This window comes from Nycticebus coucang, chromosome 3 (assembly GCF_027406575.1).
Source record: "Nycticebus coucang isolate mNycCou1 chromosome 3, mNycCou1.pri, whole genome shotgun sequence".
In the NCBI taxonomy this organism is placed as follows: Eukaryota; Metazoa; Chordata; class Mammalia; order Primates; family Lorisidae; genus Nycticebus; species Nycticebus coucang.
The window spans coordinates 147,014,967-147,038,974 of record NC_069782.1 but is presented as its reverse complement, the minus strand read 5'-3'; the positions used below and the strand labels follow the sequence as shown (position 1 = coordinate 147,038,974).

The 24,008-nt window shown below is 37.0% G+C and overlaps 1 protein-coding gene across 2 annotated transcripts in view; it reads left to right on the top strand.

The window, feature by feature from the left end:
- Positions 1–363: 363 nt before the first annotated feature.
- The window catches only part of FAM204A (family with sequence similarity 204 member A), a 32,948-nt gene continuing 9,303 nt past the window's right edge, over positions 364–24,008 (top strand). Inside the window, exons 1-6 of one of the 2 annotated variants that reach the window (XM_053585753.1) lie at positions 364–547; positions 6,211–6,449; positions 6,998–7,085; positions 7,218–7,248; positions 7,458–7,557; positions 16,786–16,875. In XM_053585753.1, the coding sequence (XP_053441728.1) occupies positions 6,216–6,449; positions 6,998–7,085; positions 7,218–7,248; positions 7,458–7,557; positions 16,786–16,875 (543 nt within the window). In that variant the 5' untranslated portion in view covers positions 364–547; positions 6,211–6,215. Of the gene's footprint in view, positions 548–6,207; positions 6,450–6,997; positions 7,086–7,217; positions 7,249–7,457; positions 7,558–16,785; positions 16,876–24,008 lie in introns of both variants that reach the window. The other variant, XM_053585752.1, reaches the window with a different exon arrangement.

Sequence of the window (24,008 nt, the reverse complement as noted above, 5' to 3'; positions counted from 1 at the left end):
TGTGGGTGGGGGGAAGATAAATGAATGAAAACATTCGCGGCAGGACCTAGAGAGCGCGGGCAACCGTTCGCCCTCCCGGTGGCACGAACTCAGTTCAGTGTCCACGTCGGCACTTTCCTCACGCAGATGCACTGGTGTACGGCATGGGATGGAGAAAGAACAAAGCCTTAAAACGTGGGGGGAAAAGGAAAAGCTGTATAATTGGCGGGGAGCGGGGGGGCGGGGGCAAGAAGAAAGAAACTAACCGCTTCCTTGAGGTGAATAGAAAAGGAAAGCCGAGCGAGGCCGGTTGCCATGACGACGATAGGGCCACAACGGCCCCCGCCTATTGGCTGAAACGCCGGAGCCAATGAGAAAGCACGATGTTGGCGGGGTCATAAGATGGCTGCCGGGCTGCTGCTTCCTGCCCGGTGCGTACGGCTTATTGCGGGCTCCTTACCGGCCGCCTCGGGCTCTGGTGTTGCGGGTTCGTGAGGTCCCGGTGCGGGCAGCCGAGAGAAGTGGTGTGGGCGGCCTCGCAGCTCCTCATGTGAGCCGCCGGGAGCAGGTAAGAAAAACCTCCGGCCGAGGCCCACCGGAGGATGGCGGGGCTGCCCTCGCTTTCTTTGAAAGGGGCGTTGCGGCGTCTTCCCCCGGCCTGTTAGTGGGAAAGGGTTTCTCCGTCCCATCCCAACCAAAGTAAGAGGGAGTTGAGGAGGCCTTGAATTGGGAAAACGGGGATTATGTTTACAATTGACGTGCTGTAGAAAACAGCTCCAGTTACTGGGAATGTCAGCAGGCTAGACAGCCTACGCCGGGATCCGCGGCGCCTGGTTCTGTGTCCGGGAGGGGAGTCTCCCGATTTGGAGATTCGAGTGTGGTACTTGAGGAAAAGGTGCAGCCAAGCAGGAGAAGGTGTACCTTTCTCGAGTCACCTTCTTGCAATCTTGAACCTTGTAAGTAGTCTTCTAACAGAATCGACTTAAAGGAGCCTTGAAATGTTACTGGTTGATTGTAAATCTCACCATGTTGGTCTGGGCAAGTGTTTTCCAGGCCTCCACTTAACACTTTCTTTAATTAATTAAAACATATCCATACATGCAAAATCCTGCTAAATAGTTTATCTGGATAAGCAGTTAAATTCGAACTCAGGCCTGTGATTTCCCTGTACTGTCCGTACCCTTTTGAGAAAAGGCAACACATTTATTTCATAAAAGTGAATGGGACATTTTCGTTAATGTTTACGTGTTTTTAAATATTTTAATTAAATAACCAATTCCAAACCACAGGCTGATTATTGTGTAATTATTTAACAAGATCTTCAAATTGGTAAGTGGTGATTTATGCCTTGTTATACAAGTAAGATTAGTTTTAGATAAGACAAAGTTCAGATTTCTTGGAAAATTCCTAATTGAATAGGAAATATGGGGGAGGATTAGACAGCTTGATTTGATGAAAATAGAATTTAAATTCTGAAATATTAAAGATAGAAAACGTTACGTTTTGGCCATTAAATTCCTTAGATTACATCTTTCAAGTTTTAGTTATAAGCTGCTGTATGGTCCAGCAGACAATATGACACTATTACTCAAACCTCTGCATGTGATTTTTTTGATGTTTGCAATTTAGTATAGCATCTTACATAGCTTAAACAAATACAGAAAAAAGTTCTTCTTAACCAGATTTTAACAAATTTATAATTAGAGGCTAGAATTATTCTTCAGATCCACTCTCAAATCCTGGTCTTCAAGAATATGTTACCACTTACAACTTTGTCCTCTAAAAGTTCATAATTTAAAGCCATATGTACCTATTGTGAAAAAATGGATTACAATGCATTAGGCAGGTAGCCTCACTCGTACAAGGGGTATACAGAGTAATTCCTAGTGGAAGGATTGTTATGAGGATTAATGGTAGACCAAAGCTTGCCACTTTGTTTGTATGCCATGTGTAGCAATGACCTGCAATGACCTGCTTTGTTTCCCCTTTCTGATTCTGTTTCTTCTGTTTTCTGCTGTCACTAGAGTTTCTTTCCACTTCTCTGTGTCTTTCAGAAAACTGTTAATGTTAGCTAGGATGTTGGATAGAAGAGAGAAATCTTATCTATTGGGGTATTGAGGTTTAATCAGGATTGCATCTCACTAGGAGAGAATGGAATGTTACAGGAAAGAGAGAGTGATGTGGGTCTGGGTATTTGGGGTACTTTCAATGTTAATATCATCATAAAGAGACATTTTGGAGCTGCAAGACTCTCAGAGGTCATCTTATCAAACCTTCATTTTGTAGCTTAAGAATGGAGACCCAGACAAATGCAGTGGCATGCCCCTAATCACATTGCTCAGGGCTAGAAACTGTCTTGTGACTTTCCAGACAGTGTTTTGCTCCCATAACCAATGGTTTCCAATCTTTGCAAAACCTAGAACCATTTTTATTATAATTTGTTATCTCCATAGTGACTGTATTTTGAAAGATTGTGTCTACCTATACTCATATTTTTTCTTATAAAATTCAGGTCTATAGCTATCTGAGTCTCTGATGAACATGTGGTGAAGAATAATGCTTCGTTAAATTTATATCTCCTCACTTATTGATGGATGATACTGTCTTACTAGGAGGAACAGTAAAATACGTTAGGCTTTTTGAATATGGAAATTGGCTTAAAGACCCTCATTTACCATCTTCATAAAATTTGTCAAAACCTTAGATTAGGAACTGATGAACTGTACCCTGTTCTTTATGCATTGTTATCTGACTGAATATAGTAAATAATGACTTTGGTTGATTTTCAAGTGCAAAAGAAAATGTAGCTATTCAGATTAGGACTGTACGTAAAAATTTTCAGTTCATAGTAAATTTTGTCAGCCCAGGACTAGAGCTGCGTTCTGTGTTGTACACCCAGAATGTTATTTGAGAATAATTATGGGATGGAATAAATCTTGACCCTGCAGGTAGGAAGAATATAAAATGAAGAAGGTGATGTTCAAAACCTTAGTGAGAAAAAAAAAAGAGATTCTGAATTATTTATGTTTTCCATGGGGCTAAAATAATTAAATCAAGAAGTTATTTGTGTTACAGATTAGAAAAATGAAAGTTTATGATTTAATACCTTGGCTCTTGTAAGGACCTGGCTATAATTTACACAATAAAATTAATTTTCTATTTCTCTGGGATTATTCCACATTTTCACAGATAAAGGATGATTTGGGATTATGTGTTTTAAAACAAAGAAATACACCCTGAAAGGCATGAGTAAAAGACACTTCAAAGAAATAAAATAATTGTTCTTCAGACAGCTAAAATAAGAATAACAGGAGGCCTAACATGGTCCCAGTTGGAAACTGTCTGAATGACATATATATGCTATGAATAGAAGGACAGTGTTTTCCTTCTATTAGCCCAAGGCAAAAGTCACTAAGCAGTCTCCACGTGTTGGCTGACTTGTGATTGAGCCACATCTTACATGGGCAACTCCATTGTATAGGCTCCACAATGAATGGCAGCAGTTATTCCTGTCAGTGTCTCCTGAGTCTTCCTTGTATTTGTTTTTCTAACAGTCACTGGGAAATGGCTCCTGACTTTGAATATTTTTAAGAACTGAGTTCAGAAATATATTTTGTTTGAATTTTGCCTTATTTTATGGATTTGGAGTGGGATTCCAATTTTTGAAAGCTATTTAATTTTTCGTTTTTATTTGGGTACACTTAAGAAATTATTATTCCAGGCAAATGCCATCTTGAGGACAGTTCTTAATTCCACATCAGCAGGAGCTAAAAATAGATAATCCTGAGGAAATCCACATAGGCATCAGAAATGCACAACTGCTTAAAGGTTTATTTAAAAATAAAATAATAAATAAATAGACATCCCTTCTCCAGGGCAGCAGAGACTGCTCCCTAGAGAAAAGCATGTTTAGGTGCTCAGAACATAGACTCTCACATGCAGAGATGCTAAAACAGTGGTCCGGCAGGAAACATGTGCCTCTGCCCATCGGAGAGGCACATGCCTTTTCATGAGTGGTTACATCTGATGTCCAGGGTGAGTGATACTTGGCTGCTGATGGACAGTAACTTGCTGTGTTTATGAGGCTAAGGATTTTTGATCATTGTATGTATTTCTGTCCTTCAGGGTCTGGAAGAGTATCTGGCACACAGTAGGCATGTAAAAGATGTTGTGGGCAGGAAAAGAAGACCCTGGTTAGCATCACTATTTATATTCAGAAATCTGAATGTGAAATGTTACTGTCCTGAAGTCCTTAAGTGGATAATGAGTCTGAAAGTATACATGCCAGTTGCAAGTCAGGTTGGAGCTTATTATTGTACTCCTTCCTTTGCTCCTTAGAACAGTAGTAAAACTTTTTATTAATAGGATAACATCTGTTTTCTCAAATTGGCATATTTTACATGATGTCTTTTGTGCTATCAAAGAATCTTAAGAGTACCTGCACCCCAACTTTTAAACCACAAGTGAGGTTTAGGGATGAGTCTGGGTTTTGTGGGACCTGGGAATTATAGAATTTTGGGTCTCTTCTTTTAAAAAAGAAATGCAAATTCTGAATAGAAAATTAGGTACATTGCTGTGGAAGGACTTGTGCAAATGAGAAGGCTTGATGTTTAAGCTCCATCTTCTTCTGGTAATTTGCCTCTTTTTTTAGTGTTCCCTTCAGAAAACCAAATCCTAAAATTTTTTATAGACACTTCATGGCAGACTGTGGATATCGGGGAAGTAAAAGATTTGCTTCAGTTGCTAAGTGAGCGCACCACAAATATTAGAAACTTTAAAGCTATCCGATGAACCCTGCCTCTGATAATGGAAATGATAAAAATGCAATACCTGGCCTCTGAAATAATAATAGCAAAAAGAACTTAACATTTATTGAGCCCCTAGGACCTCCTAAATACTGTGTTGAGGGGCTTATCTCATTTAATCCTCAGAATAACCCTATAAGCAGTATAATTAACCATGCATTACAGATAAAGAAACTGAGGGTCAGAGATGTTAAATGATTTCCTCATACCAGGTGGCAGAGTCAGGATTCCAGTTGGAGTGGTTAGATGCTGGAGTCCTTCCTCATAAAGAGCCAAGGGAATATTTGGTGAGGCTATTTCAGAGAGCCAGCACCTGACGAGGCTGGAGCAAAACCAAAAAGTAAGATCTGGTTCTTTAGACTAAGGATGAGGTCCTTCAGAGGTAACTGAAATCTATTACTCAGAGCAGGACAGAGTCCCCGATGCCTGTATCTCACAGTGTGGTAATGGGTTTCTTACTAGGCTAATCACAATATGGGAAGGAAACTTGGTAAAACAGATTTCTGTTCTTTTGCTTTATTCCTTCAGGTTGGTAGTAAATTGTGAATGGTACAGTCAAACTCTTTATTATAGACATTATTTTGAAGGGACTGGTTTTGGCTTAGTATGTATTCCAAAATAGACAGTGCAATGGAGACCAAGGAAAATGTACTTTTCAACCCCTGATTTTTAAAATCACTTTTATTAAACTTAACAGCAGTTGATGGTTCTCTCTACCAATGGGCTGAATAGCTAATGCTAAATATTATCTTGAACTTTAATATTAGTTTCCCAAATATAGTATTGTTATTCAAAAAGGCTGTATGTTTTTGTTAAAACTTTGGTATTATATTTTGTTTACTATTACTTTAGCAGATGGTATTACATTTAAAACTAGGACATTCTTTTTACATACCATACCTTCCTCAAAATTCTTACATAGCTTAAAAATTTTTCTTTAATTATTTTTCTGCTGCTAAGACAATAAGCTCCCTTATTAATTAAAATACAGATGAAATGTCCATCTTTATTTTCTCTAATTGATATGGCTTGAAATTTAATTTTTTAATTTGCCTATAAAATATGTTATTAGGTTCTTAACATTTCTTGAGCAATGAATGCTTTATTGAATTTTTTTAGATAAAACTATCCATGTATTAGAGAATCAGGTTCCTTTTCTTTTTATCTGTAGGTATGTATTGTAAGCACCTTGTTTAAACTGCTTTTAAACTGTTTGTTTTTACACAGGGAAGATTATGATTATTTTAATATGGAGGATTTCTCCCATCCCATTTTAAATTACAATAAATGCAAAACTTTAGATGGACTATTTCCAAACGATTGTTACTACGTATAATCATTAGGTTCCTGGAGTGTCTTCTAATGGTTTTAAAATCATTTCTGTAGCTATTCTGCATGTCTAAATTAATCTTTTTCCTCATAGAAGAAAAGATGTGGAGTGGGCTGCTACCTCCTGGCCTAAATGAAGGTGATATTGAGTCGAATTCTGAAGATGAAGCCACATTAGAGGACTCTGGACTTAACTTGCGTGAAAATAAAGAGGATGGAAACATTAGAAAAACAGAAACCTTGGATTTTCCAACAAATGGTTCAAAAACTGAAACAGAGGCAAATGTAAATGCGTATGAAGAATGCCCTTCTGGAATTCCCTTAAATATGTGGAATGTAGGTTTTCTCTGACGTGCTTGTTAAAGCCTGTGTGTGGGGCTGGGGGTGTGCATGCTCCCTGTGTGTCTCTGAGTTGGTAAATAAGTGTATGTTCTTGAGACCTAACAGGGAAGATGAACTCAGAATACTTTACCATTCTCTGAGACAATGACCACTTAGGTACTTGCCTTTACTTTTGTTTTGTTTTCATAGAAAAAAGAAGTGGGGAAAAGCACTATAAAGGGTTAGCTATTTTGCCTAACATGATACATGAGGAGTTTCTGTCTTCATTTTATCTCTTTTATTGTCTATGGACCTGTTGTTATGTATATGAAGTATTAAGTTTCACTCTTAATTAGATGGCTTATATAGAAAAAAATGAAATCAAAACTCAGGTTGAGAGAGTCTCAGAGACCCAGTGTATCTCAGGAATTGACTACTTTAATTGTTACCTTTATACCTTGTAAAGATATAATTGTTTTTATTACTTGACAACAGTTGTTATTTTTTAAATACATGTTTTTCTGCAAAGTAGATTTGCTTCTTAATTTTTTTCTTTTATATAGAAATTTCAAGAATTGCATAAAAAACATTCTGAACAGAAAAGCTCAACATCAAGATTCAGAAGGAAAAAAAGGAAACACTCCAGAAAAGGTGTTTTGTTTTAATTTAGATTGTCAGTAGTGTTAATGCTAAATTGTGGCTGAGTTCAATAATTTTTTGAAAACATGATTTTGAAATAACAACCAAATTTATAGATAATGACACTCTGTGAATTCTTTTCAGGTAAATTGAAGAAAGAAAAAGAAACTCATAGGTGGGTAGAATTTAAAATGGTTGTTTTAGACAGTTGTAGAACTTATCCAAGTAGTTGTCTCTGATGTCTGAAACATAAGAACTAATAGTTGTAATACAATTGTAGTAACCAATTAAAAAGGTAATATAATTATAGTAACAATTAAAAACAGTACAAATAAAAAAGGGGTACATTTTATATAAAACGAAACTTACTGTCTCTTCTTGTAGTGAACAGCCCTCAAATGAAACCCACTGGAAGGAACTTACTCAGTATTTTGGAGTCAATGATAGATTTGAACCCCCTGTTAAAAAGAAAAAAGTTGAAAAGGTAAGTAAGATCTTTTTTACTGTATCTTATATTAGCTAGTAGGACATGTTTGTGATTAGCCTTTCCTAAGGTACTTGTCCTCATTAATTTATTCAGTTAAAAACTTAAAATGTCCGCTGTGTACCAAAAAGATGATAGATAAAGTAAATATGTAGTTATAAATCATTAAAAAATGTTAAGAACAGGTTGTGTGAAAAAGTTAAAATGGGTAACCCACATTAGCTTGGGTGGTCATCCTTTATTAGAAAATGCCGTTTCACAAAGACCTTAAAGATGAGAAAGAAGACATCTCTATAAAGAATGCTAGTGCTGAGGTTTGGGTAAAGATCCTCAGGAAGAAAGTGGTCGTGGGATATTTGGCTAACTGTAAGAAGATCAGCCTGGCTGGATGGTGTCAGCAAGAAGGAGAATAGCCCATGATAAGACTAGAGAGGCAGACATGGGGGTCCAAACTCTGTAGGACTTCAACAGGTGGAGTCAGGACGTGGGTTTTATTCATAGTGCAGTCAACAGTCATTAAGAGGTTTTAAGTCAAGGGAGTGACAGATCCTAATTTATCTTTAAAGGATTGCTTTGGCTGTTATGTGGTGAATTGATTATAAGGCAGCAAAAGTATATGAGAAGAAAACAGTTAAGAGACTTCTAGGCATGTGAAGATGGTAGATTGAATAAGAATAGTGCTACTGAAGATGGAGAAAAATGGATGGATTTGAGATAAAATGCAGAAGTTGAATTGATGATATTTGCCTCTTTATTGCTTATGAGATGATAGGGAGGGGGAGAGAACCATGCAGAGTTTTGCCTTAAGTGATGGTGTAAATGGTGATGCTAGTTACAAAGATAAAGTTTGGGAAGGGAAGGATTTAGGTTGAAGGTAATTCAAAGTTTAGGCATGGTTGTTACTGGAAAGAGTAGGTGATTATTATAATGAGGTAGTGTCTCAGGGTAGTCTGAGCTTGAGATACATATTTGGATTGGTCAGTTTGTAGATATATTAATGTTGAATAAAGGCTTAGATGAATGAGTAGCTCACATTCACATAGGTGAATGTTGATGGGGAAATGCTAGTCAACTCAGAAAATCAAGTTTTTAGTGGTAGAAGTAGAGGTACAGGGGGCCAGATGAAGCCCAGATATGTTGAATTCTGTGTTTACAGACTGACACTTCTTTTTTTTTTTAAATGCAGTTTTTGGACAGGGCTGGGTATGAACCCACCACCTCCGGCATATGGGGCCGGCGCCCTACTCCTTTGAGCCACAGGCGCTGCCCCAGACAGACACCTCTTTCACGCTCATTGCTGTAGCCTACTGTGTGTACTTGGAGCTCTTAGCCGTTATTCTGATTAGTCAGCATATCTTGGGAGAAAAACCTGTGATTGTCAGTCCATCATTGGGTGGTGGTGTGTCATTGAGAGCACACACATTAGTGAACTGTCAGAACAGAATTTTACAGGTTAGTTTTTTGATCCCACCTTTGCAAAGAATTCTTATCCAAAAATAGTCCCTAGAACACAAGGCAGTTAAAATCAGGATCCCTTTCAGCTGAAGCTAATTACTACTTCTGAGCAACCTCTTTTTTACAGTGTTCTCCAGAAATGCTAGATTTCTTACAAAGAAAGATCACTGGTAGAGAGTTGAAACTAAAGTCTAGGTTTCTTGACACCTTTCTCAGTTTCCTAGGCTTACTACAAAAGGGGTGGTAGCTGTTTGCCATGTTCTTGATGTTTGTGGTTTTGGTGGCCTTTTGAAGGGGCATGCTCCTGATTGTACCAAATGTGTTGCCAAGTAGCAGGGAGGAGGACCATCCTGACAGCCGTGGCCCACGTGCCGTCTCTAGCAGACCTGCTAGCGAGTCTCAGCCACTGACTAGCTTGTTCTTTTGAGAGAAAGAATGTTAAATGTTGGTACTATTATGAAATAATTCTAAAGTTTTGCTTGTGAATTAGATCATCTTTGATTTTCATATATTTATAGTATTTGTTATATTATCTCATGACTATAATGACTTTAGAATGTCTGATTGTTTTTTGTTAAGTTAAAGCCATGAGATTAACTTTGTAGCCATTCCAAAGAGTAAATAGAAATTCTGAGAATTTCTTTTACAACTTTATTAAATTTTATTGTTATCCTGCATATTAAATTGTACCTTCTTGACAGTGGCCAGAAATGGCTTATTCATTATCTAGACTTTGGAAGTTGTTAGGAGTTTCTTGAATACGGGATACTAGGATTCTTCGTGCAAAATCTTTAAACAACTCAGTTTTAGGAACTAGTGTTCTTTTTTGTGTTATGCATTAAAAATGTGTTCTAGAAGAATGTTATAAGTCAAACACCATTTATAAAATGAAATCTCTGTTTCAGGGAGACCATCAGTAGGTCCCATTGATCTATTTAATGTTTGGGTTTTCTTAACAGTAGACATTTCTCCATATAAATGGCATCTGGCTAAGTTGTGGCAGTCTTGTAAACAAGCAGACTGAGTTGGCCAGGCTTATTATCTGTCCAGGATTTTGCCAGTACTTAGCACCCTTCAAATAAATGCAAGCATAAAAGGAAAGGAAGGATTCACTGAAGCCAAATGCTTGCATATTCTTCATTATGGTTCAGTACAATTGCATGACAGCAGGTTTGCGGTCCTTGTTTGGTTTGGGATCACTGTTTTACATGCCATGCCTTTTGCTGTCCTGCTAAAGTCTCTACTGTTAACACAACAGAGTAAATAAACTTAAAGAATGTCCACATTGATGGCACCAAGATAAAAGCTAAGAATAAATCTTAAGTCCAGCAGACAGTTAACTATTGTTCACAAAATCTAGCGAGGGTCGTGAAAATCTCTGATGCAGGGTGAACAAAACTAGCATGGATTTCCATCCAATATTTTGTTTCTCTGGAGCAGAGGTTGATCTGTTACCATATCTCTCAGAGCCTTTTTATTTTGTATTCACTCAACCTTCTAGAGAATGGTAAAACAAAACAAACTTCTTAATCTTTTGTCTATCGTGTAGTCTTTTCCTTTTCTTTTTTCTCTTATTTTTCTGTTTTGGAATACTGCCAAGCTGAAACTGTTGCTCAACCAAGAATGTCTATTTACAGCACTGCTGTCACCTGCTTCCCAGACAATGCAGAGGCTTGTAGTTTTTAAATGTAATCTTCCTAATATCCAAAGCTGTTTTAAAATGTTCTTTGTATTAACTACAGCTATAATTGTGTTTCTGGCAGCAGTTCTGGGACTTATAATAATAATTCTGTAATCATAACATAATTATTTGGAATCTGCGGGAATTTCTTTAGAATAAATTTTACTCATTAATTTCACTATAAATGTCTCAAGTATTCTTTGGTTGAACCAATTTGATTAGTCAGCAGTCATTACTAAAGTTAGTTTTATGTATACCTAATGGATACTTTTGGCATGAAAAGCCAGAGGTAATTTTGGAGTGATTGTACAATGTCTTTGATGATTTTTAAAAGTTGTTTATAGAGGAAACTGCTACAGTATAGCTTTTTCAAACCTTTTTTTTTTTTAGCAGAATGCCTTTTCTAATCTGACATTTACTTGGTACTCCAATACATAGATCAGTTAAAAGACTTATTGCCTGAGTGAATGGGGGAGAGGGTAAGGGTGTTGTGGTATCAGTACTCTCCCAGTATCAGTTAAAAAACATTCTCTATTGATCCCTATGTTATTTATCCCTGTGGGGTGAGTAGGTAGGACTAATACAAATCTCATAATACAGATGACGAAACTAAAGTTTAGCATAATTTTTTAGGGAAACAAACAGAGCTGGTCAGTGAAATGAGACTTTACACCCAAATCATTTGGTTCTAAATCTATATTTTTTCTGAAATAACACTTGAACTTAGTTTTTGCTAACTTAAATCAACTGATTTGAGTAGGTATGATTTATATAGAAAGGTAACAGTCATAGATAAATCATGACTTATATAGTGTGTCCATAAAGTTCACGTGCAATTTTCTACGTTAAACTATTTAAATTTGCATACAAACTTTATGTCCGCCATATATATATATGTATGGGTAGCACTTCCCTTCTCTGCTGCCTTTATGGAGAAATTACCTAATTGTTTTTTTCGATTATTGAGGTCCAGTCAAGCAGACTTCAGTATGTATTAAGCTTTAAAATTAAATACAATATCCAAATTCTAAATTATATTATAGAAATATAATGCGGCACAGTTTGATTTTAAGAGCTTTAACCCATATATATGCATATGGATATTAGTCCATAATGTTAAACCTAGTACCCATTAATTACCAAGGCATTTGTAGTCATGTGTTTTTGATATCTGCAGCAAAACTTTATTAATTAAAGGTTAGTTGTTGCCTTGTGGGAACCTGTTAGATACTGCCCTTTGAAGAATTTTCTACCTGTGGCCAAATTGCCATTCCCTGGGTTGCTTTGTCTGTGTTGAGATGGATCATAAGCTATATTTTGATTCTGGTCTAAAAGCAACGTAGAAGTACACAGAAGCATTGCAGGCTATCACCCTCTCTGTTGGCCATTGCTATCTTACGGAAGATGTTGTAGATAAGGCAAATAAAGTCGTCGCTTGGACTTAAAACTTAAAACTTACCAAAAAAACCTTCATGTTCAACTTCTGTTTCATGAGACTGCTTACGGATTCAGAGTTAACTTCTTGGGTTTTGTGTTTGGATTTGAGCCCTTGAAGACCTGTAATGAAGTATCTAGCCATACGTAAGCCTTCTCTTTGTAGTAATGGTGTGTTGATATTTAGATTGTAATCGTAGAAGCAGCCTAGTAGTTACTGGATGATTACTATATTCTGAACTTTGGCTAGGTATTTGGCATATTAATATATTTTCTTTTACCCTTACTCTAACTCCATACAGGACATGGTTTTATTTTCCTTTTACTACATGCGAGATGACTATAACCCTCAGAGGTTTAGAGACTCACTCAGGGTTGCTTAGTTCATAAGTAGAGTAGCTGGTATTTGAACCACCAGGTCAGATCTTGCCAACTGTTCTTTTTGTAACCTTCTAGGAACTTACGGTCTTAAGGAGATGGAAAGATTTTATAGAAGAATTTTTTACTAATATAATCACTTTGTACTTGTAATGTTAATACGTTCTTAATAGATACCAAAGTTTGGGTGTACACCTGGAATCAGAAATTTTTCAGAGCTTTAAGGTACTGTTAAATAAATTCTCTGAAAAAAAGAAGAGAAAAAGAAAAGCAGTAGTACCTAGTGAAACTTTGTTGGAATTTTAAAAACTAGACAAAATATTATTCATTGAAAGGGCTAGAAATGAAGTTGAGTTTTTATTCAGAGATTTTTATTTCTAGGAGAAAATTTTGATCATTCAAGCCAATCTTCTTATTATCTGTAAGGAAACTGAAGCTTATGAGTCAAGTACCTCATTTACCCAGAGCTTTGACTACATTGCTTGGCTTTTTAGCCCAGTTCCCTCTCTACTGTTAAATGTTGCTCTGAATGAGAGAGAAAATGGCAGTTGGTTGATGGTGAACAGATAGATTTGTAATTTTAGCTGATTTACTTTTAAGTGAAAGTTAATACCTTTATAAGCTAAATAAGCTTAGTGTTCATATGATTTTCTTAAAAAGGGGAGTGTTCTTGCTTTCTCCATTTGTGACGTTAACTGTGGCTCCATGGTAACCAAGGGAAAATTAGCAAGTTGATCTGGCAAAATGATTCTGTAAGCAGACCATCGTTTTATTTGTGGGCGTTGGCTGGAAAAGTAGAGTGGATACCTTGTTACTCATTGATCTGTGCTCATTTTAAGTCCTGGTGTAAAGGAATACAATACCCACATCTTAAATAACTTCAGAAAGCCTGGCCAATCAAAAGGGGAGCAGAGCTGCAGTGTGGAACATACAGGGCAGGCTTAAGAATGGTGCCATTAATGACCAGGTTGCTGAGCTGAGCAGGTCTGGGTTGATGGGTCAGTAAGGTGAGAGTGGATAAGGTCTAGGTTGAGGTATCAGGCTTACCCTGGAATTTATGGTGCAAGGAATCATTTAATATGTCTCAGTAGCATTTGAAGAGATACCTAATATTTTGCATACAAAGGAAAGAATATTGAATTTATATTTTTTAAAAAAGAACTTTATTTCCAATATTAATTAAAAAATAAAGTTCGAGGGTGGCGCCTGTGGCTCAATGGAGTAGGGCGCCAGCCCTGTATGCCAGAGGTGGTGGGTTCAAACCCAGCCCCGGCCGAAAACTGCAAAAAAAAAAAAATAAATAAAGTTCTAGGTACAGGTATTGTAGAAAGCTCTAGGAACCCAAAATAGAGAAAATGTTATTTCAAGAAATATATATTCTAATAGTGAGATAGATTTTTATATAAATAAAGGTCTATGTGACCCTTTTTTAAATCATGTGGGCATTATTATGTCAGTATTAACGGTTGTAGAATTCTCTTGGGAACTTCTCAAAGCAGTGGATATGAAATAAATGTTCCCAGTTGGGAAGGGGTCCTTTCAGTACTAATACTGTACTGTGAATATTAGCTTGATAGCATAGAAAGAGTGAGTGCTTTCTATGTGGAAGGAACCAGGCAGGATTCTGGGACTAGCCAATAACACAACAATCTGTTCTTACTAGTTCTTATTGAGCATGGAACCCAAGGAAGAGACAGAGGCATAACTCAGCGTAGTGTGTCAGACCAGTAGTGCTGTAGGGACACAAGGTACAGCAACAACAGAGGAGAACAGAAAAGACGAGTTTGGAGATGGTTCTAATATCCTAAATAGGGGATGGTGAGGCTCTGAAGAAGCACAGGAGGATAAAATGAGTGACTGTGCAAGAATAGAACTCAGAATAGAGCTCAGATGGGAGGAGGGTTGGAGCCATTGGAGGTAACTGAGGATTCAGTCAAGGATGACCTAGCAGGGGGAGAAGCAGGGCAGGAAGAGGTGAGTTTGTTACAGAAATAATAAAATGGAAGACCACCTTTGCAAGGCCTTCAATATAACAAGGACTAGCAAGCAGCTGGAGATGTAGATTTTGGTAAAGGGAGATGTCAGATGTTTTGAATTATTTAAAGATATAAATTATAAGAAGTAAATGAAGTCCCAGGCTTGAGTAGATTACTGGAGAATAATCTAAAAGGAGAGGAGTCTAATCACAGAACCTTGAAAACTATTAAGATTAGGGGTTATAAGAGAAGGTATAGTTATAAGAATGAGGGTATAGTTGACATAAATTTTAGTCTTTTTCAGAACCATGTAGATTGCTGGGCCCCAGCCCAGAGTTTCTGATTGAGAGAATTTGTATTTCTAGCAAGTTTCTAGGTATTATTGTACCACTGGTCCAGAATTTAAACTTTGAGAACCACTGGCTTAGATTCTAGTTTGATAAGGTTAATCATGGGCTGCAAATTAGAGAGGGAGGATGAAAGAATCCAGGAAGGGACTGAAGAACTGTGAGAACGAATATGAGGATACCTAGGTTTCAGGTTCCAGATGAAGACAAAGCAGGCTTATTGGGTAGGAGGACTTAGATAAGTGGAAGAATTATATTCAGGGAGCAGAATTCTAGATGGTGAAGTTTTGGAGGTAGAACTTTCATATGATATCTATAACATGACCTGTAGCATTCCTCAAAGTACTGGTCTATGGAGTGATAAGGAACCTATATGAGAATAACTCAGTGTGCTACATTCCTCATTGAGAAAGTCTTGTTACCCTCCCTGCCCCAAAGTCACCTAGACAAAACTGCTTAGTCATGAAGCTGATTTGCATTCTGGAACAAACTGGTTGTTTTTGCCATGGATTGGCACTGTCTTGACCAGAACTGGAACACAGGCACTGGCCTAGAGTATAAACTTTGGAGGTGGGTAGAATTAGAAGTCTTTGAAGAGGAAAGATATTGGAAAAGTGATTCCAGGGTATTGTTTGGACCATCAGGAGAAGAGTTATGCAGAAATACCAGAAAGGGAAATTTCTGGAAACTAACAGATCGTTATGGGGCAAGAATGGGAAGAGGGCATTAGAGCCACATGGTATAGGGTCAAAGACTTCAGGGAGGGCTATTGAGTGAATGTGCAGCTGCAGTGGGGAGGAAGAAGTGCCTGTTGGCCTCCTATGTATACAGGTGGGCATGATGAGAAGAAGGGATTGTGAGAAGGAACAGTCTTCCCTTAACAGTGCTCATTAGTGATGACCTCATTGGTCTTTGTTTCCATGATCTTTTTAGGCAAATTATGCTGGAGTTATTTTTAAAGTCTCAACAAAGAAGAACACAATTTCTCTTAGTTAACTAGCATAATTAAGCAGTGTACTGAAAGAAAATATATTCTTAGGACTTCCATTGTTAGATAAGGAGGAAGAAGTCTTCAGTAGATACAATATTAACTGAAAATGAGGAAGCTAAACAATATACTAGATAAGCCGTTAATAGACTAAAATTTTCTCATAAGAATCAAGTATCAGACTATATTTGAAAACTTTTATTATCTATACAACTATTTTCACAATTCAAATTATTTAAGTCTGAGTATCTTTTCATAAATATATAAGTTATACCCTAGTCTGTTTGGTAATCCCATGAAAATTTTAATTATGATTTCCTGGGGTATGTGTAATTTTCCTTCCATGTTAAATAGTCAGCCTAATGTTTATAGTCAAAGACTATGAGGGGCTATTAAATAAAAGTTTTGAGCTATAGAAATAGGCAGTGTAGAAAAGAGGTAGGACAGAATCATGGTTGAGAATGTGGGCTCTGAGCAAGCCTGGGTTCATGTGATGGCCTTACTAACAGACTTTGCGTTTGGCCTAGTTAGGGGGGTCTAAGGCTCTATTTCTTCATCTTTAGAACAAGGTAACATTATTATTCCATGGGGTTGTTATAAGTACTAAGCCCTTACAGTACTAAGCCCAGGATCAGCCACCTAATAGGCACTTCATAAATTTTAGCTATTATTATTAAATTAACATTATTGTTATAACTAAGGGAAAACATAGGCTTTGGAGTTACAAAAGTCTGGATTTGCATCTCCTTTTTATTAGTTCAGGAAGTTCCATGACCTAGAGGAAGCCATTTAACGTCTCTGAGATTTCTGGTACCAAGGGGCAACTATTAACTATCTTGTGGGGTTATTCTGGGAATAAATGGTCTATTTATATAAGGCATTTGCTGTAGTCCTGTAACATAATTTTGGTTAGCTCATGTTTGCCTTACCTTCCTGCCCTTAATGTTCAGATTTCTTTTTTTTTTCTAGTCAGGCCTTGAAAAGAGGATAGACCGAGCTGTGGAAGAGTGGAATATTGAGAAGGCCGAAGAACTCAGCAACCAGCTAGCTACCCGAGAGGTGAGTCTTACTGATTATACATTTTCTGCATTATAAAATAAATGTGCCTTCTTCTTATGATCATTAATAAGTTCGGTATTAAAATATTTGATCTCAGATTTTCATCTTTATCCATTTTCTTCCCTCTTAACTCCATCATTTGCTTTGAAATGCTAGGATTTATTTTTGTCTTTAATGTTTTTAAATTATTCTGGTTTAAAATTTATGTTAGAAATAATCCATGATTGATATTCAACTTTAGATTTTACCTAGATCAGAGAGGTTTTTTCAGGTATGATTAAAAGGCTAGCTTTCTTTTTCCATTTGCATGTTTCACTCAGCTTAATTCTCCCTAAAGCAGCTATATATTTTAAAATCACATCCTTCAACCTTTTTTAACCCCTACTAAAATGCTTGCTTTATTATATTTGGCATATCTCCCTTGGCCCTAAAGAATTTTCATGCTTTTTTTCTATAATATAAAACTAGTAGATATGTTGAATATTGTTTTTCCAAGAAGACCACAAGAAGATTCTGACTTAAATCCCTGGTGCAGGGGGTAGTATTCTGCTAGTTAAGAGTAAATATCACATAGAGATTAAGAGCTCGTGTTGGCTTGCATTTTCTTGTCGTTCTTTTTGTTTTGTGATAGCTTTTGTCTTTTCTATAGCTTTATTTTCAGTGCCTGGATCCTTACTTCCTTAGCCTCTCACTTCTTTATGGTGTTCAGTTATGTAGAGAGCATATGTAGTGTAATGGGTTATCTGTGTAAACTGCTGGCCATACTGACTATTGTAACTGACTTGCACTTGAACTTTTTTCTTAAACTGAGACGAGAGATAAGCTTATGATTGCAGTCAATTTTTTTTGTATTCTTGCATCATTAGATGTAAAAAAGTCTACTACTAATTGCTGATTGTTGTGATTTTTGTGTTTTTCTTTTTCACCACTTATCTTGTGGATTTTACATTTTTATATAGAAAAACAAGTTCCAAAAAGGAATTCAGAAACTATTTTTTCTTTAAGCCCTTGAAAATCATTTGTCGGGCGGCGCCTGTGGCTCAGTGAGTAGGGCGCCGGCCCCATATGCCGAGGGTGGCGGGTTCAAACCCAGCCCCGGCCGAATTGCAACAAAAAAATAGCCGGGCGTTGTGGCGGGTGCCTGTAGTCCCAGCTCCTTGGGAGGCTGAGGCAAGAGAATCGCGTAGGCCCAAGAGTTAGAGGTTGCTGTGAGCTGTGACGCCACGGCACTCTACCCGAGGGTGGTACAGTGAGACTCTGTCTCTACAAAAAAAAAAAAAAAAAAAAAGAAAATCATTTGTCACATTAAATACTTTTGAGGACTGGCACTGAGGGAGGCTGAAGTGGGAGGATTGCTTGAGGCTAGAAGTTTGAGACCACACTGGGCAACATAGCAAGACCCCCATTTCTTTAAAAAAAAGTAGCCAGGCATGGTGGTGCTTACCTGTAGTCCCAGGTACGTGGGAACTGAGAAAGGAGGATCTCTTGAGCCCAGGAGTTTGAGACTGTAATGAGCTATGATTGTGCTCTGTTACTCCAGCCTGACAACAGAGTGAGACTCTGTCTCTTAAAAAAAAAAAAAAAGAAATGAAAAAGAAAACCCAAATCTCACTTTTGTGTATAATGTGTGAATGTGTGCGTGTGTGTATGTGTGTGAGAGAGTGTGTTAATGGCTAATCTAAAGGAAATTATAACTGTGTGGGCTTCAGTTAAGGGCATAAGCGAGAAGTAGCTTGTAAAGGTCAGTTATGTGGCCTTTCAAACAATAAACTGACATTTTGTATGAAGTGTTTTTTATTGTGATAAAATATGTATAACATAAAATTTACCATTTTAACTACTTTTAAGTGTACAGTTAAGTGGTATTAAGCACATTTACATTGTTATGTAGCCATCACCACCATCCATTTTCAGAACTCCTTTTATCTTGCGGAACTGAAACTCTTTACAGTAACTTCTCATTCTCCTCTTTACGGAGCCCTTGACATCCACCACTCTGTCTCTATGAATTTGACTATCGTAGGTACCCCATATAAGTGGAATTACATGCTATTTAGTCCTTTTACGTCTGGCATATTCACTTAGCATCGTGTCCTTGGCTGTATTTGTTGCGTTCTGTCTGTGCATTCATCCTTCAGTGGACACTGGAGGTTGCCTCCATCTTTTGACTGCTGTGATAGTGCTGCTGGGAACCTGGGTGTCCATCTGTTTGAATTTCTGCTTTCAGTTCTTTTAAGCGTATAACCAGAAGGGGAATTGCTAGATCATAAAGTGTTTTTAATGTTTACTTTATATCATTTTCCCTTTCCCTTCTTACAGTATTTCTTGTGCTTGCAGTTTGACAGTTACACTATTTCATCTCTAAAGTAGTCCTATTTTGGTTCATTGAGTATGGCTTTCATTGTTTATTATAGCATTTTATGACTTTTAGAATAGAAAGAATAGAAATACTTCATTTTTATAAAGTAAATTTTAAAGCATGTTGAATGGTGACGCAAGCTCTGGAGATTTCAGTATTAATTGTTGGTTATTACAGTGGTGGTTTCAGTATGAATAAGATAGGGGTCCTTATTCCTATCTGTATGAGCTATATGCCAAAAATCATCTTTGAAATTCTATTCAACAAACATGGCATCTATTATTTGTTGGTAAGTAGACTATTTTGGCATTGCAACTTACGTTTCTATAGAAGTTCTGTTAGAAATAGTGGCTTTGTTTCTTGGCCAGCTTCAAAGAGTAGTTACTTTCAACTTGAAAGCATAGCAAAATTATACCAGTAGTATATCTAATCTCCAGATTTTGGAGTTGGCCATGAAAATGTCAGGGAATAATGGGGAGGGCTGGTGCTTGTGGGGTTGCCAGAGACTTCAGTGGGTGGATACTTATCATGGCTGTAAGGGTGGGGGAGTATAGTGAGATGATGAGGATAGTGAAGAGTGGCTCAAGATCTAAGAAGGACTAAAAAGCATATGAGGCACAGTAACCAACCATGGCGGTATGGAAAGTGGCCTGAATATCTTCCTCATTTGGATCATGAACAAAGCCTTTTAGAGAAGTGGTGCTTAACTGTGTTATGTTGATGAAGTACTCCATGTTGTGCCGCATGGTGAATAAGTGCTGCTTAATCCATTTACAAATTCTGGGAATATGTTACTGGTTGCTATCAGATGCTGCCTGGTCTCGGGTCTGCTAGATTAAAGCTTAAGGTGGGCACATAAGAAAAGCCAGCAGAGCTATATGGTATAAGTATGGCCGCCCTTTTCTTTCTTTTTTTTTTTTTTTAATTGTTTTTATTTTATTTTTTATTTTTTTTGTAGAGACAGAGTCTCACTGTACCGCCCTCAGGTAGAGTGCCGTGGCCTCACACAGCTCACAGCAACCTCCAACTCCTGGGCTTAGGTGATTCTCTTGCCTCAGCCTCCCGAGCAGCTGGGACTACAGGCACCCGCCACAATGCCCGGCTATTTTTTGGTTGCAGTTTGGCCGGGGCCGGGTTTGAACCCGCCACCCTCGGTATATGGGGCCGGCGCCTTACCGACTGAGCCATAGGCGCCGCCCAGGCCGCCCTTTTCTTTTTATAATAGAAATGCTAAGGATTTCTCTCTTTACCAGTCTCTTCAGGATCATGGGACTCAGCAAAATTGTGTTTCATTACCATTGCTTGACCAGCCTTCCTTTTGGAAGACTCCAGAGTTACATACTTTGTTGTCTCTTCCAGGCAACAAGGTGACTAAACAGCAGGGTCCCTCAGGTTGGTTAGTTTCCTCAAATATCCACCTTGCTGAAGTAAGAAAGGGTACAGCAAAGCCGAGTCTGCAATGTTAAAATATGGGCTCTACGACTGTTTTTCTTCTTATCTTTTTCTATGTATTAGTACCCACCAGGGGAATTCACAGAGAAGCATTTATTTTACTGCAGCGTCTATGCTTCTTTTAATATAGTTAGTAATGCTGAAATTTTGAGATAAACACATTTAATTTTTTTTAGAAAACCTATTTTTGAAATTATTTTAGACAAAAGTTGTGAAAATTGTAAAAAGATTTCCTATTTATCCTTTACTCACATACCTGAAATATTAACATTTTACAGCATTTGCTTTCATTTTTCTCTAGTGTATGCACTTTATTTAAATTTGCCAATCATTTCAGTAATTTTCTTTATGGCAAAAAACATTTTCTCTTTCCTGGTCTATAACAATGCTTTTTGTTGTCATGTTTCTTTAGTCGTCTTTAATTTGGACTAGTTCCTCAGTCTTTGTTCTTAAGCCCTTAACATTTCTGAAGAGCAGAGGCCAGTTATTTTGTAACATGTCCCTTAATTCTGGTTTGTGTAATGTTTCCTTATGATGAATTTCAGGTCATGCATTTTTAGCAGGAAAATCATAGGAGTGATGCTGTGTCCTTCTCAATATAAGCTATCCGGAGGCACATGGTTCTGTTGTCTCCTTTATAGATAGTGCTACTTTGATTATTTGGTTAGGGTGGTATCTCTGGATTTCTCTACTGTGAAGTTACTATTTTTCCCCTTGTAATAAGTAAGTATCTCATGAGCAGTTGGGAGATGATTTGAACCTGTAAATATTCTCTTTACAATTATACTTTTACTCAGTTTCAACTTCCATTGCTGATTCTTTTCTTGCTTGGGGCAGTTATTATTATGGTGATTGCCAAATGACTTTAGATCTTTAAAATGTGATTAAGTTGTACTTTTCATCTTTACCAGGCAAACTAAATCTAAAATTTGGCTTAAGTGAGATATTGGATAATAGAATGTTAAATTTAAATGTTAAATTTCTCAGTATGTCTGGACAATCAAGAATTGAGTACAGTATTGCTAAATGACGCACTGGGCAGGAATGGGGTTGCCATAGGACATTCTGCCTACCAGCTCCTGCTAGTAACTCCGCCCTTGTCTGCCTCACTAGGATTCACTGGTGAGCCTGCCTTTCTGAGTGTAATTTGAAGCTGCTTGTCACAACATACAGAAATAGTGCCTTAGAGGCTTCAAAAATGTGTGTTTTCTTTCAGGAGATTAAGTTTCTATTTTGGTGTTTGTCATACTCCTATTTTAGAATGGAAATTGTATAGTACTGACTAGGTATTTTCCATTTTAAGGGCTATTTCCTATCACAGTTTATGGCAAATGTGATTGCTTTAGAAAAACATGATATTTTCAGCACTTGTAAAGATAGTAAACATTTTTCTCAGTGTCATTTTTACTTCTGTGTAAATATAATGCTTTATTATGGTTAAGTAAATTTATTTGGTGTAGAATTATAGAATTCTAATTAAAAGAAAGAACAGTACCTTGAGTCCTGTTCTTTTCCCTGCATAAGTGGGAAAACATCTGGAAAATGTTTGCTGTTCAGGCACAGACTTTGCAAAGATACTCATGTCATGTTCATTAATCACCAGGGAAAAATAACTAATCAAGATGGGATTCTTGAATGAATAGATTAGTTTGTGATTTAATATTTCATATTTATCCCCTTGATGCCAATCACTACAGATAGATGTGGATGAGATTTTGAGAAGTAAGTGTGAGTTTGGAGGCAGTAGCCCTGTATGAAATTGAGTATATACATGCGTGGAAGGTGTCCTTTTGGAAATCAGGTATATTGGTTTTTAATCACTACCGTTTCTTTTTTCAAGCAGCAATGACTGGGACCTGCTGATAAAGCCTTTGCTCAGAGGCATAGATTCCAGAGTTCTTAAAGCCTTTTCCATCCATAATAAGTGAAACTAATTTTTGGTGTTTAACATTTATAAGCCTGTGAAACCAATAGGGTAGTATCAGTTTTGAGAAAAATGAAGCCAAAAGTACAACCATGTCTGAAAATAGGGCTTGAAAACAGTTCATCAAAAAAATATTATGCCAAGATAAGGCTGTCAGAGTGCTGTTGTGGCACAGCAAGCACATGGATTTCCAGAATCATAGTCCCTTCAATTAATGATGATATTAAGGATGAATGTAATCTGGGGGGGGATGACTCAGTCAAGATTGTGCTTTTTATCATTTATTGGTTTTGTGTTGTAGTGATGATGTTGTTTTGAGACCATCCCTCCTGTTGGTTAAATACTTCTTTGTTAACAGTCTTAGAGGATAAAGTAAAAACTTATTTGAGTTTGTGTTATATTGACAAAACTGTTCTAATTTGAAAACATTGGTATGTACATTACACATGTACAAGTATCTGGGCATATTTGTGGCTCAGACTCGGAAGTGATGCTTGAAAATGGCATCCTTTGGTATTGTCTTACCTGTGTGTTGTCTTTGCTGCGGTCTAGATCATCCCAATTTATAGAAATCGGTAGAAACAAGTATTTTAAAAGTAAGGACCAAAGCTTAGTTTGATTAATAGCACCAGATAGGTTGAATCTCACATTTGGTAAAGAGATTTTCTCTTTAGGCTTCTTCATGTCAGCCTGCTGTACATAAAAACCCACTCTGGCAGCAAATCAGTGAGTTTCTAGCATCAAATTCCAATGAGTCATGTTTACATTAACTAGGTGTATTGTTCAGATTGATTTTAGTTATGCCTATACAATGTGATGGCAGAAATGAGTGAGGAAGAAAGGTTGTCTGAATTTTGTTTGAGCATTTTTATACTCTTAAGGATTAAGCTTTTTCTATAAGGAACTGAAATAGGATGGTGTTTGACAGCACCAGATAAACTTGACTCCTTAAAAAAAAAAAAATGCCAGTATTTCATGTTGTAACATTACAACAATTGTGTGTAACCAAGATATAGTCATACTGTTTTTTGATGATTTGTAGTGTTAATATTCACATTTGAGATACCGTGGCTATAATCTATTTCCATCTTTGCTAAGATTAAAAAACCCTTCAGTTTATAATAATGATATGATAAAATGTTTCATATTTCAGAGCTCATTTTCTAAGACTTACCATTGAGGACCTGAAGCAATGACATCAGCTTTTAGTGTTGTTGAGTTTAATAGTTATTTAGAACTTAACCAAGGTATCACAGGTAGCAATGATCTTTTTAAAAGATAAGAAAATTTTACATCTCTCATTTTAATAGTATTCTCTGTGTAGACATAAATAAATACTATGTTGGCAAAATGAATTAAACAAAGAATTTAATTTTAATTAAATTTTAATTCATTATA